This window comes from Nomascus leucogenys, chromosome 7b (genome assembly GCF_006542625.1).
Source record: "Nomascus leucogenys isolate Asia chromosome 7b, Asia_NLE_v1, whole genome shotgun sequence".
NCBI classification, from domain to species: domain Eukaryota; kingdom Metazoa; phylum Chordata; class Mammalia; order Primates; family Hylobatidae; genus Nomascus; species Nomascus leucogenys.
Genome location: NC_044387.1, coordinates 91871916 through 91891250, shown reverse-complemented (window position 1 = coordinate 91891250; position 19335 = coordinate 91871916). Strand labels below are relative to the sequence as shown.

The following is a 19335-nucleotide window of genomic DNA, read 5'->3' as shown; positions in this document are numbered from 1 at the left end:
AAGAAATACCCTCATACCTTGTCTACACAGTCCCTGTACAGAGTTCCTAACCTGTGATGAGTAAAGAATATCACTTTCTAATAGGCCCAGGATCCCCAAGTTTTCTTGAGCCCTCAATAGAGAAGAATTTTCCCAACTCATAGGTATTTGTCGGTACAAACCCATGTCTGGACTTGGCTTAAAAAAGTCTTATCTGAGATTCTTTATAGAACAGAGTTCCATCTAAGCCAGTTTATAAAATCCTATGTGAAAATAATTATTCTTGCTGCACTTTATGCAAATAATCAGGCCCAGTATAAAACTAAAGTTCATTTTGCAAACAACTCAACCTTATCATGATCTGTTTTTAAGACAAACGAGGACTGGAGCGAGAAAAGTCATGTTTCAAAACTTGTACACTTGTCATTAAATTCTAGTTTCATTAGTTGTCTTTAAGTTTTTGTCTACATTTTAGACTAATCCTGCTTATTCCTATGAACCAACCAGTGATCTCTGGTTGCAGCTCAGAAGGAACAAGAGAGATGGGTAATGTAAAAATCTGGATCAATATTCTACTTCCAGGCAATCATCCTGCAAATCCTGCGAGTTGTGCACATAACGAAGAGGTTTCTTTTTGGTGAAAATAAAAGCAAGGGAGCTAACCAAAGCCAAACCCCATGCAACCAGATCTTAGTAGACATAACAATAGCCACCAGTTATCTGGGCTTTTTGGCAGCCTCAGGGGTTTTGAGCTGTCCTTACTTTTTTGTTTCATTTTGATCCATGTCTTCTAATAATCTGGTTTGTCTCTTCTTGCCTTCAGGCCATCAAACTCCAAAAGGTCATGCAACTGGAGCCTCAGATGATGGCTGCCTTTTATCAGGAACCCTTAGATAGGCCTCTAACTGCTGTTTTCCCTGAATAGTGCCCCTTGTCAACAGGAAACAGTTAAGATTGGTCATTGTCCTTATCCTAATGGCAGTTAGATGTACCTCTTCAGATGGGAGATTGATAGAGGCAAGAGGCAGACAAATTCTAGGCAGACAGGGGAGGGTCCCCAGTGAAACCCCACCTTTAAGCCAAAAACAGCCTGAAACCTGTGACCTGGAGTGAGAAATTCTATTCCTGTTTTCTCACTCTTTCCTGATTAGTTCTTCCTGAATAGCGCTTTTTAACCAATCAAATGTTACCTTTTCCAATGCTACCTATGGCCTGTTCCTTCCCATTCTGTGCCTATAAAAGCCTCGGATTCAGCCACACTGAAAAACAAACCACCACCTCATTTTGGGTGGAGGACCACCCCCATGTCTCCTCTCCACTGAGAGCTGCTCTGTCACTCAATAAAATTATTCTCTGCCCTCCTCACTCTTCAATTGTCAGTGTATCCTCATTCTGCTTGGATGTGGGACAAAAACTCGGGAACTGCTGAATGTGGGTATAAGCTATGACACAGGCAGGTGGGGGCATGCCCAGCCCAACCACAGGCTGTGCTGGTGCACAATCCAGGCATGTCCCATGTGGGCTGTGTTGGCTGGCTGCCTCCCACAGCAGGTAGCATGCCTGAGAGAGGCCCAGGCAGGGAGCATCACCAAATGGAGGTCCTTGGCTGGCAAAGTGATGGAGAAAAGTCCTGCATCAGTAAGAAAAGTATGTAGGAATATTCTTATTTTTATGGCAATATGAGAATATGCATAAGTTCAATTAGAATCTATTTTCCTTGTAATAGGACATAATTGGGTTAGTTCTTGCCTTAGCTCCTTAGCCCATGGAGCTTTCTAAAGGTCCAACCAAAGATTCCTCACTACCAGCTAGTTTTAAAAAATTAAGGTTGACTGATACTAAGTCAATAAAAACCCTTGGATACTAACAAAGCTCCAGCTAAAATATCCTATTTTAAAATATATATAACATTATTATTCTTGTTACACTTATATAAATAATCAAGTTAGATAAAAGTAGATTTATTTTGTAATTATTTTTGACAAAAATAGAAACCACTGAAAAAAGGAGATTATATTTTAATAGAAAACTGTAATGCACTCATGATCAGATTCTGGTCCTGTTCATTTTCCTTGAGGTTTTTTTATCCAACTGTAAACTGAATTGAATCCTACATTTTTCTAGTTTAACAGAATACTAAAACTGCTCTTTTCCCAAGCCCGGCAAGCTGAAACTGGAAGACTTTAAACCTCAGGAAAATCAGTACAACATATTATGTGTGGGCAACCTTCATGCCTACTGGTATATTGTTTACTCTGAGAGTTCATTAAAACACCCAAAGACATATCCAGAGACATTCAAAACTGCAAACCAGGAAAATACATCAGATTGCAACTGCAATTCTCATTTCACAATCTAAAGATGCTTCAAACTCAAATCTAGAAATCTTGACTAGCTGCCCTCTGAAATAAAAAATTAAGATCAAACTTTTCTCCAAATATAAAAATTTGTTTATTATTTTTTTTCATAGGATGATACTTTGAATTTCCTCCAGGAAATACCTGTAATGTACAATTTAGCCTCAGTAGTACTCCAAAATAGAAGTCTTTAATGCCTAGGAGCTTAAGAAAGAGAAGCTTGTGCTCTTATTGATAAAAATGTTGTTTCTATGTTAATAAATTAGAAATTGTTGCCCTAAATGTAAAGCCTTTAAAGAACAAATATATCTTTCATCAGATATGTGCTGCCTCTTCCATTGATTTATTTAATTGGTTAAACTTTGGCTCCTGGCAATCTCTATTTCAGAGAATTGTTCAATATTTGGCTATTATTCTCCTTAAAGTCATTGTATTCACCTCCCTATTGTGTTGTATTTCCTCAAGGGCTTTGAAACATACTTTTAAATGCTTTCCAGCAACCACTTACACATCAAATGATTGCCATTAGTTTAGACAAATTGAAGAGCTCAACAACTCAACCACTCAAACCTATGACACAGATATTGGTCACTATATGACCTTACATCACAATGCAATTGTTGATGATGAAAATATCTGTATGACTCTTCATTCCAGAGAGTCTATCAATAGTGATAACTGTGCATAACACTATACTATTTGCTTGTTGAGAAGATAACCAAAAGTGGAACATTGTTAAAGTAAATTAAAATGGAGACCAGGCCTGAAGAATCTCTGGGCAGACAAAAATAGTTAGGTCTCATAAGTGGCCTCAAACTTGCTTGATTTCCAAACATAAGCAAAACTTAATTTCAGCTATTTCTTGTAAATATCTATATTGAAGAAAAACAGAACTTCAACTCAACTGATCAGAAGTAGCAAACTTATATAATTAAGGTCTTTCCAAAGGCATAGACCAAATAAGTCAATTGTATGACTATAACCAATAAAGTTCTTTCTTTGCTTTACTTCTGTGTTTCTTCTACAAAAGCTGCTCCTTTCATTCCCTTGGTGGGGTTTCTAAACAACTTCTGGTTTGGAGCTGGCCAATGCATGATTCATTATTTGCTCAAACTCTTTAAAATTTTATTGTGCCTCAGTTTACTTTAACACCTCTTTGCTGGGAGTGAATATAGAAGTGAGGCTGGCCAGGTGCCATATGATGCACTCACTTTAAGAGGACAAAAGAGAATACATTGAATCCAGAAAGAGAAAGCTATTTCTCCACAAAACGATAAGTCTAGTGAAGGCTGTGAGGGCTCTTTGTCTCTTGAATAGAAAGTGTTCCAGCCCTGAGACCCATTCTTAAGTGACCAAGGCACTGTATAAAGACTACATGCATATGAGTGACTTTTATAATAGTCCACCCCCATTGACTATTACTCAGCCACCAAAATAACAGATAAAAGACAACAACTCTGGTAAAACCATTGCCCAACCCAAGTTTGGAGGCAGAGCTAAATAAATGTGGACCCCATACAACTCATATGTGTACAGTTTGTTCTCAGAGCTTCCCTGTCATTTTGAGACAGCATTTTACCAGGGTCACTAGGAGAACCAGACCCAGGAAGATAACCAGGTCTCCCTGGAAAATGGTCTTCAACCAGGAAATCCAAGTGTTAGGCTTAGGATGACCATAGAGGTAAATAACTGAGTCTAGTGGGGACTGCAGGTGTACAGCTGATAAGCATCCTGCTTGAGCTTAGATCTTTTCCAGCCCAGTTTTTACCTTCCCCAAAGTGTTAACATACACACAGTAAGAGGTACTGGCAGCCACACAAACATTGTTTCATTCCATCAACAGACAACGGACAATTTAGAACCATTAGGTTGTTCACCACCTTGACTGGTGAGTTTAGTGGGTCTTGTTTGTCTTGACTGATTTGAAAAGGGTCTGAGTGGTTGTGTACCAGCCAGGCCATTACAATGGGAGTGTGGGACAAGGCGACTCCAGTCTGGGGTGACAAATCTAGCATTGTTTAAGACTGCACATTGCATCTTCTCACCACAGCTGTCCTGGTTCTTTTTAGGGTGTTTTTGTGCCGGGCACCACAGTGTCTTCTGGAGAAATGAAAAAAAAATTAATGTTCCCACTCACCTTTTGCTTTATAAACCTTCTGAAGTGGAAGATTATCTAATAACCTAGGGTGAGGATTGCCCAAATGTAGCTACCCAAGCTACCTGCCAGAGTCGTGAGGCTACAGCTTCTGTGAAGACCCATTGTTTCTGTTGCTTGACCCATATATTTTGGCCTTAGTTGTCCAATCCAAGAAGGAAAGTGACACCCTGAACAAATTTGACATATCCTGTAATGTCACACACCTAAATTGAGGGATCAGTAGTACAAGGTACAACCAAGAAAACACAGCATGTCCATATATTTTTACCCCTTCCTCATTCCTGTGGGGCACCACAGGAGGGAGGTGCCCGAAGGTAGTGTTGCCTCCAGGTTTGAATCAGAAAGCCCTATTGGTGCATCACTACAGCCTAGATCATAAGCCACCCTTGAGGAGTATGTTTCAGAAGAAACAATGAAAGAATGGTGGTGTGTACTAAAATTGGGATTTCACAGGCAGAGCCTAATTATCCCACTACCTGGCCCTTTGTGCCCTCTAAGCTCAGTATTTCGTAACATGTTGCAATGCCGTTTCCCATGCTGGAGTGCAGTGTTTAATTTTCAAATGCCTTTTTTTAGGTGGGGATGCCATCTGCTAAATTATTTTTTCTGAAGATTGTGTAGTTGAGCCTCTCATTCCATCATTCTAACACTTCATTCTCCTGGGGTTCCATCCAATGCCATGGAAGCGTGCACACTGCTGTACAGCTTCTGCAGCAAATGCAGTGTCTCAGTCATACTGAAGTTTTGTTAGATATCCAAACATGGCTGAGGTGGGGTTTTTTTTGGTCACAATAATAGTTTTTGCATTTACATGGTGTCTTGAAATGGCAGTCCCATATCTGAAGTATGTGTTCATCACCATAAGGCACCACCAGAAATCATGGCTGGAAACTAATGGTCTGATGTGGTCAATTTGTCACACTTACATGGGTCCCCTGTACATATGGCTCAATTAGCTGCATCGTATAGCCTGGGTTTGTTGGTGGGAGTCATATGAGTGTGCCGCATTTTGGGGGGTTGTTTTTTTGAGGGCCAGTCCTCCCATTTGGCTCATTCTTGAGCTTCCATGTCCCACTTTGTGGTGGACCCAATGGGCAATTATTAAAATTTGTTGAAGGCATGCTAGGTCAGCTTGTAAATTCCATTTGTGTTTTCTTTTGAATGGCCCTTTGTCATGGGTGGCATGACATGGGTATCACATGAGTGGTAAATAAATATCTCTTTCAGTTTGAAAGCTGCTGTCATGGTCCCCATTCCTAAACAGGAGCAGCTTTAATGGTCCAGTTATTAATTCATCAGTCATTGGACCATATGGCTAGCCCATTTTCAATGACTCATGAGTCTGTAAATATGTAGCAGGAATTTGCTGTTGCAGTAGCCAGTACAGCCATCAGTACATGGACTTGGCCCATTCAGCAGAACATCTCATCTGGTCTCAGTCAAAATATGACCATCCTTGGGGCAGGGGTTGCAGTTGCCCAGTGGTCTCCATCAGCTTTGAGTTTCATATATCCATCCATGAACCAAGCCATATCATCAGCTGGAACATTTTTAAACTGTGGGATTCATTCATTTAATGGAGGGACAGGGGTATCTCCTAAGGGTATTTTAACCTCCTCCAGTGAAGCAGCTACATATTCATGGAGTTGGCTGACTCACTGAGGCCTTGGTCTAACATTATTTTGGATGTGTTATTTTCATTTAATGATGGAGTTTTGCTGAGCCTATCTTATACTATTAGTGAAATTTGTGAATACCCACATGAGGATAAGTTGCTCAGGTCTTCAGGTGACATATGTTGCTCTGTTTTCATTAGGGCCCAACAGCAGGCTAGTGGTTGCCATTTGAAGAAGTTGTACCTAGGGGCTGCCTCAAATAATTTACATGTTTAATAGGCCAAGTCATTTTGGTGGCAGTATCTTGTTGCTGTAGGCTCCAATCTATATGGGCAGGAGTCACCGAGACTAGCAGTTCCATAGGGCTGGCTAGCTTCATTGATCCCAGAGGCTGGGCCCATGCCATGGCAAGTTTCATGGCCTCAAAAGTCTGCTGTTGTTGGGGCTCCACTTAAAGGTGGCCACCTTATTGGTAACCTTCAATAGAGGGATCAAAAGAATATGCTCATGTGGTGCATATTATTGCCAGCAGTCAAACAGGCCTGCCAGCCATTGAGTTGAATCTCTTTTCATTGGTGGGATCTGTTAAGGGCAGCATTTTTCATTTAACCTTGTCAGAAACATTTTTCTGATTATTGGCCCAGGAGGCTCCCAGGAACTTCACTTGATGAGCAGGTCCCCGGACTTTATCAGAGATGATGACCCAATCCTTATGTATCATAGTATCTTATGACTTTGTGTAGGGCCTGGTCAATGTGTTCCTTAGGCCAGCAATGAGAATTTCATCAATATAATGAATGACAAGTACTCCTGGGGATAATTAGACTTTTTCAGATGTAGCCCTACCACTGATGGCAAACCGCAGGGGAATTGTGGTATCTCTGCCAAAGTAAGGTGAAAGTATACAGCTGGATACTTTCCCGCAGCATACTTTCCTGCAGTATTCAAGATAAGACCAGCTTGAGGGATGGCAGGGGGGGGGGGGGGGGGGGGGGGGGGGGGGGGGGGGGGGGGGGGGGGGGGGGGGGGGGGGGGGGGGGGGGGGGGGGGAGATTCAAAAAGACCAGCTTGAATGCAAGCTGGTCCTATCTTCTTCCCATAGAGAGGTCAAGAAGAAGGCATTAGCCAGATTTATAATAGCATATCAGTCTCCCATGTGGCTGCTACCACCCCGGTTACAGTGATAATGTTAAGTATCACAAGACATTCAGCCTGCAATTGTCCACTGTCAGCCTCCAGGCTTGTAAGACTTTTTTTTTTTTTTTTTAGGGTCATATTGGACTGTTAAACTATAACAGAGTGGTATATAGCATTCCTGCCTGCAGCAAGTCCTGAATTAACACACTAACAATTTTTTCTCAACTTGCTAGGAGGTATTGCTTTTATGAAATCGCCTGTTGGGACTTGGTTAATTTAGCTGGCAGGAAAGAAGTGGATATGCCTCACTGTAATGATTCAAATCCTTTATTGTGAGGAGGAATTCTCCCTGAGGTTGCACTGATGTTCCATGCTGCTAGTGGCCAAAATGTCAACACCTACAGTACATTTTCAATGGTAGGAACCATGATCACAGCTACCTGAAATGCCCCAAAGGGCCCTGCCCATAAGTACAAATAAACTTATCTGCCATGGATCATCATGTTCATCCCTCAAACCCACAATGTTACCAGTTTACCTCTATTCCTTTGGAGGTCTGGGATTACTATCACCTGGGCACCAATATCCAAGAGACCCATTAAAGTTTGAATTCATTTCCCATTTTTTCCACCTTGATAAGACATAAGGCTGCTGGTTTTCTCTGAGATGTTGGCCCCATCTCTTGTCCTTTTCCTGGAAAGGGGTAAGATCCAAGTGCATGGGAGGGGGGATTGTCCTCCTTGTCTTACTCTTTGTGCTCCCAGTCTGAATAAGTCTTCTTTCTTTATTGTCCTGGTCATGGAGTAGGGAAGCCTTAGCAACTTGTACATTCCTCATCCCTGCACTGTGTCCAGAGACTTGGAGGGTTTCTACATGGGATTATAATTCTTTCCAATCTTTGGAGCCCTCTTTTCCTAGCCTTTTTATGACTCAGGCTATAACCCTAACCTCCAGTGAAGAAGGACCCCCTTCCACTTGATAGTGTTGATGGGGGTCTCTTGTTATGATCCTGTCTATTTTCATTTTGTCTATTCCCTATTTTAACAACAAAAGCTATGATATTCTGAGACTTGGCCATGTTTTCCCCCTTTTTCTTTTCCTTTTTACCTTCTGGACTCCCTTTTTGGCCATTTGGGCAAAGCTTCTCATGGTTGTGTTCCCATTGATCTAGGACAAATCCCTAGAAACTACCATTTTCTTGCCTTTTTCACAAAGTGGGACATTTCTGTAGAGCTTCTCCTCAGGTGTCCCTGTAGTCATTTCAGGGGACAAGAGTAGAGAGATGGCAATCTTTCATTGGGGAGGACTCTGCCACATAAAGTCCTCTAGTGTGGTCAGGAATAGACTGTGTCATCTATGTCTCCAGGGGCAGGTTCATAGAGCCAGGTGTTTATGGCTTTTACCCTTTAAAACAGTTATGACCTCATGAATATTTTTAAGGGGTATTACTCTTAAGGAAGTCCTGTGCAGTTGAAGCCACCACTCTTCTATTCACTGCCATCCAGATCAAAAGTGGCATGGGCTTATCTCTGTCCTTGTCATGTTCAATGTGGACAAAATGCACTGCAGCAAGTGGTCAGTAGTTAGTTTTCCCAGATCGTGCCATTAGGCCCCAGGCATTTGGATCTACAAGCTCCTTCATCAAATAGGTGCACCAATCAAGTCACATAGGACTTCCATGGCTTCTGCTTATCTAGCTCTCAGATTTTGTATTCTAGTCTCATTTTAACAGTTTCATTTGCAGCAACACCATCAGTGATTTTGCCTTGAGTGAAAACTGGCTTTACTTGAGGTCTGCAAGTGACCTGGATTGGTTAGAGCTCCCTGAAGAGTCCTCTCATTTCCCTAAGATATTGTCTCTGATCCTTGCTGATGTGGTTTGGCTGTGTCTTCAAACAAATCTTATCTTGAATTCCCACGTGTTGTGGGAGGGACCCGGTGGGAGGTATCTAGATCACAGGGCCAGGTCTTTCCCATGGTGTTCTCCTGGTGGTGGGTGGGTCTTGTGAGACCTGATGGTATTATTAGGGGGAGTTTCCCTGCACAGTTTTTTTCTTTGCCTACTGCCATCCATGTAAGAAGTGATTTGCTCCTCCTTGCTTTCCACCATGATTGTGCAGCTTCCCCACGTGGAACTGTAAGTCCATATTAAATTTATTTTTTGTAAATTGCCCAGTCTCGGATATGTTTTTATCAGCAGTGTGAAAATTGACTAATACACTTGGGACATTGTGGGAGTTTGAAGATGGCCTGGAAGTACAAAAGCAGCCAGAAGTCAAGGTATAGTCTTTGTACCCTTCCAGGACCCACTTCTAGAATCTCTGTTGTTTTCCATTGCACCAGCTCATCAGTGTTGACAGGAATGTCATTTCCATGTGGCCAGAGGGAAGCCAGCACCTCAGTCAGCCTGTCCTCCCTCCCCACCTCCCAGGGAACTAGTGCATCTCTGGAATGGTTGCACTGGCAAATCCTTGCACCTCTACCATGCCGTGACAACTTTGTTGTTGACCTTGCTTGCTACAACAAATTGTAGAGCCAGTGGCATCTCTTGCCATATTCAGTGGAGGATCCTCACCACATGGAGGATGGGAAATAGCACAACAATATATATTGCAAGTAGCAGTAGCCTCAAGATGTCAACCCTGGTTTTCAGGTGGCAACCCTAGATCGCCAAGAAAGACATGAACTCAGACAGCAGTAGGTCCTCTCTGGCCAGTGAGTCTCCTTTCACAGCCACAGAAGATGGTCTGCATATACCCCTCTTGTATTGCAGATCAAAGACCCCATATCCCCCCTGCTGCTAATGGATATAATAGTGGGGTTGGCCAGGTGCAATATGACACATGCATTTAGCATGCCAGAAGGACAAACACTGAATTCACAACAGAGAAAGACATGCCAGCCCAAGGTGCTAAGCCTAGCACAGGTGGGGAGGGATCTTTATCTCTTGGCAAGGAATTACTCCAAGCCCCAGGCCCATTTCTGTGCTGCCTAACTAGGGCAGGGAGACTGCACATTTAACTGCCTTTCCCCATAAGGGTATTTAGAATTTCTATTTCAGTGTAGATAGATTCTGTACATGGGAGCTCTTGTTGGGGAACAATGGCAGGTTCATATTTAAGACATGCTATCAAAAATCAGTATTTTCTAGCATATTGGAACTTATTTGATTCATGTATAGATTCTATTTAGGCTAGAACTTGTGTATTCATTTGTATGTACGTGTTATGAATAAAATGTAGACAAGAAAATTGTTATTTAATTATTCTGTCAATGGAGAAAAAGTGAACTGTATTAGAAAACTAGTTGTACGTAAGAGAGTTCATCTATCTGTGAATTGTTTAAGTGGGTTTATTTTTAATGTTGATCTAAGTATCATATGTGATTATTTACACGTTGAGATAAAAATGTGTGGCAATGAATGACAAATTAGTTTTGTAAATATATCCTTACAGGTATCACCTGCGGATATGCATCTGAGGGGCTGTTTTTGATAGTTAAAATGGACTTGACATTTTCCTGAAGAAGTTCCCAAATATCATATCCATTCTAGACTGTCCGTTATCAAACAACTATGTTATGTTGTCCAATCTATCTTTAAGTTTATTTTTCCTCTATTCTATTCTTCCTCTTTAATGAAAAGTTTTTTAAGTGAACTGTAAGCTATTTGTTATAGACATAGAATAAATTACATGTTTGGAGTATTGCATCCAGGTGAATTATTGTATTTCATTATAAGAACTAGTTTCTGGTTATTGAATCTAAACCCTTCTGTTCATCAGAATTATACAGTCTTAGCCTTCTGGGTTGATTAAATAATATATTTGAAATTATTTGTAATTGTGAAAATGTTACAGATCTAAGATAATCATATGTTCTATTATTGATGAGTGTGTTCTCTGGCTTGACAATGCTATGGTAACTGTAATTGCATTGTTTCTATTTTCTTATAAAACCACTAGATTACCAGATGAAGTTTGATATATAAACTCAGTCTTTTTCCAGTATTGTTCAGATATGGAAGAATTTTTAGATAATCACAAAATATTCTGCTATCAGCTACGTTCCTGATCATATCTAGGTCTATTAATAGTATACTTTTGCCACTCTAGTGACTGGTGGGGAATATATCACACAATAGCATTAGGGGCATTATTATTCTCTCATGTAAACTAAACATTTTGTTAAGTGCCAGAGAGAACATTTGCTAGGGATCCAACTATTTCTCACTGATGACTATTTCCTGTACTCCTCCAATATGACATGTAGTGTTAGGATTATCTCCAGTTTATATACTCAAATGTTAAATTGCATTAAAGAAAGCAACTGACAATACCATTCTAAATTTTATAATATTCACAAATAAATTTTCTAATTTCTCCATTTTAATGATTTCCTTTAAACTTAATTAACTTGTTTGCATATGAGTTTGACATGAATTTGTAGTTGACTAATAAGAAAAATCGTGTCTATTTGTGTTTAGTAGGGAGAAATGTGAGTTTTGTGTCATACCTTCAGCCTGTAACTTGGTGTTTGTGAGAGGCTTATGTTAACTCTGTAAACTTCTCTTTTTCTTTCATCAAAACCAGACTGACAGCATATGTTAATCCAAGAACACTTAAAAATTAATTATTTAAGAAGTGCTTTGAGGTATCTAGGAGAAAGATTTATTATTTGTAGCTCTGTTGAATACAATATACACTGTATTATTTAATACATTTGAGCTTTCTGGTTTTTTTATGTATTTTATAAAACATCAAAGTATGCACTATCTTAGGGAGATTGAAGTGGTTTTAGGGAGTGCTGGATTAGAAGGCAAAGGAATACAGCAGCAGTGATTAATAAAGTTTGCTCCAATTTGTACATGCTATGGTCATTCATTTATTTTTCCTTTAACGAATTGATATACCAAGAAGACACATTTCAAGAATAATAATGCCTAATTGAAATTCTTTAGCTTCTGAGAAGTCTGATAAAAATAGAAAGGAGTAAATTTATTTCTCATTTCATCAAATAAAAGTTACACACATAATCTTCTAATAGAATTATCTACTTTTCATAATGATATCAAATTTGACAACTATGTGATAATAACTTTGAACCAAAATTATAAATAATATTTTTCATTTAATTTACGGACATGCATAACTTCCATTGATAGGTCTAATGAACCTCAGTGTTGTTGTCAAAAAGTCTGACGATAATCTTTTCTTTCCTTTATAAGTCAGATGTTCTTTTCTTCTATATGTCCCCAAAATATATTGATTCTTTCTTTTTTCTAACTGTCATAATTTTTTTTAGAATATGCTCTGGTATTGATGAAAGTCAACATTTCAAAGCACACGCCGTTCTTTCTCAATATGTAGCTTTTTGTTTCTTTTTTCTTAAAAAAAGTTTAAAGTTATGTTTTAGAATGTATATTTTATGTCCTTGTTTTGGTTTTCTTTTTCAGGGGCTCTTATGATCTATAGGTTTAAATTTCCTTATCTATTTGCAATATCTTGACTATTTTTTTCCTAAATCCTTTTGTCTCCTTTTAGAAATTTATCTGTTTGTTTTAAATTTTTTTAACTTTCTATTTGTCTTAATGCATTATTTTATTGTTGCATTCTTTTGTTTTAATGTTCTTTTTTAACTATTCGTCTTAATGTATTATTTTATCCTTGTATTCTTTCATCGTCAGTACTAACTTCTTAAATCGTTAGTACTAATTTCCTAAATATTTTTCTAATATCTTCAATTATTTCTTGAGTTCTGAGATCTCAATTCTGAGTTTTCTATTTAGGTTGCTCTTTCATGTCTTGTATTATTTTATTAATGTCTTTTAGTTCATTTTGAAATAGTAGGTTATAGTTTTGATCTCTTTTGTGCACCAGTCTTCCTGGCAAGCTCTCCTTGTCTGTACAGATATTATTCTTCTTTATTCTCTTTATTATTATAATAACCTGGCATGTGATTTGATATTTATGCTGTTCTCTTTTTCAATTTTAGGTGAAATAAGATTTTTTGAACTTTTTAATGGAGCAGAGTTCAACCAAACTTTTCCATCTTCTCAGAGCTCCTGCTTCGGATATTTTACATCCAGTATTCAACCGTGTTAGATTGCTTTCTGTGAAATCCTGGCTATCTTCCCTTCCCTAATGCTAGTCTGGACCTTCTCTCTTGTTCGTCTGTTTCCCCCGTCTTGTTGAATTTTTATTTCCCTTGCAGCCATTGCTCCACAGAGTAGGGGCTTATCCTAGAAGAAAGCCTTCTCAGTTCAGTTCTGAGAGTCACCTGGCACTGATGTGCTCCATCTCCTCTGGCATTCTTACTACCGGTACCCGCTACTGGCTGCTCATCCAAGCCCTCAAGTTTCAGGTGCTTTTCTCAGATATGCTATCTGTGGTTTTCAACAAATTCATGTTGGCTATGTTGGGGTCTGTGGATGTATTGTCAGAAACTGCCCTTGTGACTTTCTCCTTCTTTCCCACAGACAGGTTTGACACCAATTGCTTGAGGTTTGGGGCTGAAGGGGATACCTTTTGTTAAATTAAGTTTAGCCTACAGCTGCCTCCTTACATAGTTTAAGTTCAGCCTAAAGGTGTCTCCGTACATAGTGAACTGTAACCTAACTGGATGTGTACACAGACTGTAACCTACCCTTGTGACAATCATCGAGATGGCCAACTGTTCAAACCATGTTCAAACAAGGCAAACACCAAGCTGTAACCACTCCAGCTGTTTCTGTACCTCACTTTTCTTTTTCTGTCCATAAATCTACTTTGACCATGAGCAAGAGTCTTTCTGAATTTATTCTGGTTTGAGGCTGCCTGTTCTTTGCTCTATTAAATTTAATTTGTTTAAGGTTTTTCTTTTAACATTTTTTACCTAGTTTGGCTATAAATGGGGTTTGTGGATGTGTTTTGCTATCCATTGCTCTGTCTGTTTTTCTGGGGAGATGGAAAAAATATGCTGCTGTTGTCTTTGCTACCTTCCTATATCTCTAGTTATTAAAAATTATTAAATTCTAATATCCATAGAGAAAAATGAATATAATGTATAGCTTTAAATGTAGATTTATAAACTAAACATACATTACCTGTGTTACCAGCACCCAGATAAAGAAATATAACACTAGCACAAATTACCTTAATGCTGAGGTAATTTTAGAGATATACACACATAAGTATTTTCTGGATAACTTCGAAATCTACAGTCAATAATTTTCTCTCAGAATTCCTCTTAGCAGATAATAGCTTAAGAAAAAAGTACATCTACGTTGAAACAGATGTAGTAGTTCAACTGAAAATACACAGAAAGACCTTCTTATGCAGTTATCCTTTAATTCTGTATTTTTGCTTTAACATGCAGATAAGTAATCTTTTTTTTTTCTAGGTAGAAGATTTCAGTTTTGAAAACAGCATTTTGAACCTGAGAAAATATTTAATATGTTTGGATTGATTAAAGTCTAATGCAGTTAAAAATCAGTGTCCAAGATATTGAAAAGAAAAAGTTATTTTCTTTGAGTGAGGCTTAGTTTGCCTTTTTGAGAAGTTTCTCTCCCTCCTTTTCTCTGTTTAATGTTTCTTTTACTATAATTTTCTATTTGAATTTTTGGAGAGCAAGCAGTGACTTGATAAGTTGACTATATAAATTACAATATAATGCAATTTGTTTTCTTTCTTATAGCAAGGCATTTAATGGTTGAAAAGTTGATATTTTCCAAGCTAATTTTAAAATTATTGGTGTGTATCATTTTAATATTATAGTGAAACTTTCCTAACCTCTGTGTGTGTGTTTTAGTTTTAACATACAATATTTTTTATTATTTATTTATTCTTTTTTTTTTTTTTTTTTTTGAGATGGAGTGTCACTCTGTCTCCCAGGCTGGAGTGCAGTGGTGTGATCTCGGCTCACTGCAACCTCTGCCTCCCAGGTTCAAGCAATTCTCCTGCCTCAGCCTCCTGAGCAGCTGGGACTACAGGTGCATGCCACCACATCTAGCTAATTTTTGTATTTTTAGTAGAGACGGGGTTTCACCATGTTGGCCAGGCCGGTCTCAAACTCCTGATCTCAGGTGATCCACCCACCTCGACCTCCCAAAGTGCTGAGATTACAAGCGTGAGCCACCGTGCCTGGCCTACTATTTAAATTATATCTTTGATAGCTTTATGTTCAGTGGTTAGTACTTCCTCATTCATTACCCTTGTACCCCTGGAGGGGTGGGATTCATTTTTTTAATTTAGCAATTTTTTAAAAATGCAGGTATCAGATTCTTTATTTGCTTTAGCCTGAGGTGGGGGCAGGGGGTGGGTAGGCGTGTAGACTGCAGACAGAGGCAATTAAAAAAAAAAAAAGATTTGCTTTTGAACATTGCACACCATAAAATGTCAAGAAATCTAACCATATAATAATTAGAGTAACACTGAATTCTAAATTCATTATTGTGTTATATAGGAAAGATAATTTTGTTTTTATTTTCCACCTTAAGGTTTTTCTCTGTTAAAAAAAAAATCATTCAGGTATGGTGGCTCATGCCTGTAATCCCAGCACTTTGGGAAGTCAGGGCAGGAGGATTCCTTGAGCCTAGGAATTCAAGACCAGCCTGAACAACATGGTAAGACGCCATCTCCACAAAATTGAAAAAAAAAAAACAAACCTGGGAATGGTGGCACTTGCCTGTAGTCCCAGGTACTCAGGAGGCTGAGGTGGGAGGATTCCTCGAGCCCAGGGGATAAAGGCTACATTGAGCTGTGTTTGCACCACTGACCTCCAGCCTGGGCAACAGAGCGAGGCCCTGTAGCAAGAAAACAACAAAACACAAACACAAACAAAAACACAAAAACAGAAAACAAAAAACAAAAACACTTGTTTTTATTTTCAAGATATGTAACCAGTAATGTAACAGTTTAGAAAAGCTTAACTTGGTGCCAAAATATTCTGATTAAAGGAAGTATTGTCCTTAACACAATTGCTTAAAATGTGGGAATATAAAGGAGGCTACCACCGAAGAAAGAGTTCCAAATTCCACAGTTCAAAAATGTTGTCAGAAGCCCCTGTGACAGAGACAGCTAGGTGCAAGCAAGCTTATTTCTTCTTCCTGGACATGTCAACTTCATTTTCTGGCTGACCTTTCAGTTTCTTGTGGCCATATAACTGAGTTCTACTTAATGGAACGCTAACAGAAACGGTATGCACTTGAACTATAAATGTGGAAACTAAGTGTACAAAGGATCTGTGCAAGACAAATGGGACCAGGATCTTTGGATCACCCCTTTAGAAAATAACTGTCCAACAATTAGAAGCAGCTCTTCAACACTCCCATATAATTTTCTCCTGTGTTAACTAACTTCTGAGATAAAAAAAATTATCCACTGATACGCAGCTCTCTTTCATGAGAAATTTTTATATGAAATTATTTTAAACTCTCCCAAGGAGTGGGGGAACATTAAAATTATCATGCTATTAGAAACGTGTCTTAGCACCGCGTGAGGAGGCGCTGCCGCCGCCGCCGCCCGGCGAGCCCGGCGCGTCCCCAGGCACCTGCGGCCCCAGATACAGCAACCTGACCAAAGCCGCCCCCGCCGCAGGCTCTCGGCCGGTCTGCGGCGGCGTCCCACAGCCCAAGGGGCTGGACGCAGCTTGCACCAAATTGCAATCTTTGCAGAGACTTTTCGAACCGACTACCCCGGCCCCCACTCTGCGGCCCCCGACTCCCCTTCCCGTGCCCCGGCCGAGTTCCCCTTCGCCAAAAAAAACTTGCTCAAAGGCCACTTTCGGAACTTCACTCTCTCCTTTTGCGACACCTACAGGGTCTGGGACTTGCTGCTGGGCATGGACCGCCCCGACAGCCTGGACTGTAGCCTGGACACCCTGCTGGGGGACCTGCTGGCTGTGGTGGCCAGCCCGGGCTCCGGGGCCTGGGAGGCGCGTAGCAACTGTATCGAGGCGTACCAGCGGCTGGACCCACACGCTCAGGAAAAATATGACGAGTTCGACCTCGTGCTGCATAAATACTTACAGGCGGAAGAGTACTCAATCCGGTCCTGCACGAAAGGCTGTAAGGCTGTCTACAAGGCCTGGCTGTGCTCAGAATACTTCAGCGTGACCCAGCAGGAATGCCAGCGCTGGCTGCCCTGCAAGCAATACTGCCTGGAGGTGCAGACCCGGTGCCCCTTTATACTCCCCGACAATGAGGAAATGGTGTACGGAGGGCTCCCTGGCTTTATCTGTACAGGGTTGCTGGATACTTCACCAAAGCGTCCGGAAACCAAGTGCTGTGACTTGCAGTGGGTCTCCTCTGAGGCGAAGGAGAAGTTCAAGGAGTCTGAGGCCCCCAAAAGCCACCACCAGCAATTCCACCACTCCTATTTTCACCACTACCACCAACAGTACCATCACTACCACCCCCGTCATGATCCCCCAGGCCACGTCAACAACAAGCCCGCCCTGCTTCCGGTCTCCGGGGGCTCCCGCCTCAGCCCTAGCAGGATCCGGCTCTGCGTCCTTGTTCTCATGCTCCTCCATACCGTGGTGTCCTTCTCTAGCAACCAGGGTGGTGGGGGATTGGGGCTGGAGACACTGCCTGCCCTAGAGGAGGGCCTGACACGGGAAGAGTGACAGTAGGGAGGGAGGACAGACCTCCACCACACTGACATCAGCTCCAGCTCCCCCAGGTGGGGGGGAGGGGGCTCCTCCCATGGGAGGTGTAGGATAAGGTGGGGGTGGGGGAAATGGGGGAACGACACATCCCCCCCAACCTGCCCCCACCCCAAAAGCAGCTCCAACAGAATGGCCAGAGGGCCTCAGGGAGCAGCAAAACTCTTCCGGGAGAAAAAGGCAGGAGCAGCAGGTGACCCCTCCCAAGCCCCCATCTATGGGGCTTAGCAAAAAAAGGGAGGAAGTGGGGGCTGGATATGCCCACCCCTGCCAAAAGCCCTGACCCCAGGGAAGGAGGCTGCTCACCCAGCCTTGGCCCTGCAGGGAATATTGGGGGGCACAGAGGGGAGAAGCTCTTTCCCCCACTCCACATTCCTTTTGTTGCCAAGATCCTTAATTCCCTCCTGCCCATATCCCTACAGGCGACGGCAGACAGTGCAATGGCCCTCCTGCCACTTCAGCACACCTTGCCTCACCTGGGACCGTCATACGTGAAGCACCAGGCTGGGAGATGAGGTGCACACAGTTGCAGCTAGGTCGGGGCCCCAGTTAAGCTGTGCCCCACCACCCTAGGCAATGAGGGGCAGGAAAGGGGTACAGAACGAATGGTGAAAGAGAGTGGAGATAGGGAAGGGGGAGAGGAGAGGAGAAATGTGGACAGAGGGCTTGAAGACATGGCCAAATAGGCTACTGCCACCCGGCTTTGGGGAGATGGGTGATAAATGTTGAGGTAGGCTCGAGAACTGCTCCCCAAATCAGTGAGAATTGCATCAGGAGCCCTCTGGGGAAAGAGCACAGGAACTGAGTTGCTGGGCCTCAAAACAAAAGGCTGCAGGCACATGGTTAGACTGCCGCTGTCTGAAGGACCATATCTTACAGAAGGTGCACATACTCCCAAGGGCCACTCTTGCTCTGGAGATCTTGGCTTTGGGGCTAAAGACATTTCCATTTCCGATCTCCATGGGGAGGAAGGACTTAAGCCCAAGTGGGTCAGGCCTGGCCCAGGTCCTCATACTCCCTTATCTTGTCCTAGCCCAGGCCTCCATGAAGGAGAACCTGGTGGCATTGCCCCAGAGCTCTCCAGAGATGAGCCTCCCCTATCCCTACCCTGTCCCCGTCCCCAGCCTACCAAAGAGTATTCGCACCTTTCCATCCCTGACTCCATGGGTTACTGTCCCAATTGTGAAACACCCAGACTCCTCTTCACCCTGTAGCAGGGTCTTCTGCTCCAGTCACCCCGGCCTCTTGCAAGAGAAAGTCCAGGGACTGGCAAGAAGACCCTTTGACTAAAGATAATGTGCTGTCATATCTTGGCTGAGAAACTGTGGAGTCAGGCTAGAGGACTGGACAAGAGAAGAGGCATTGAGAGCCCCTGGGGGCCATTAGCCTTTCTCTGTTCTGCTGTGTGGGGGTGGGGAGTAGGGGGGATCTCACATTGCCTGGGACA

The 19335-nt window shown here is 41.7% G+C and overlaps 1 protein-coding gene across 1 annotated transcript in view; it reads left to right on the top strand.

The window, feature by feature from the left end:
- LOC100588999 (transmembrane protein FAM155B-like) overlaps positions 1-17907 on the top strand; it is a 182170-nt gene extending 164263 nt beyond the window's left edge. Inside the window, 2 exon segments of the mRNA XM_012507927.2 lie at positions 16699-16939; positions 16942-17907. Of these exon segments, the coding sequence (XP_012363381.2) occupies positions 16699-16939; positions 16942-17849 (1149 nt within the window). The 3' untranslated portion in view covers positions 17850-17907.
- Positions 17908-19335: the final 1428 nt, after the last annotated feature.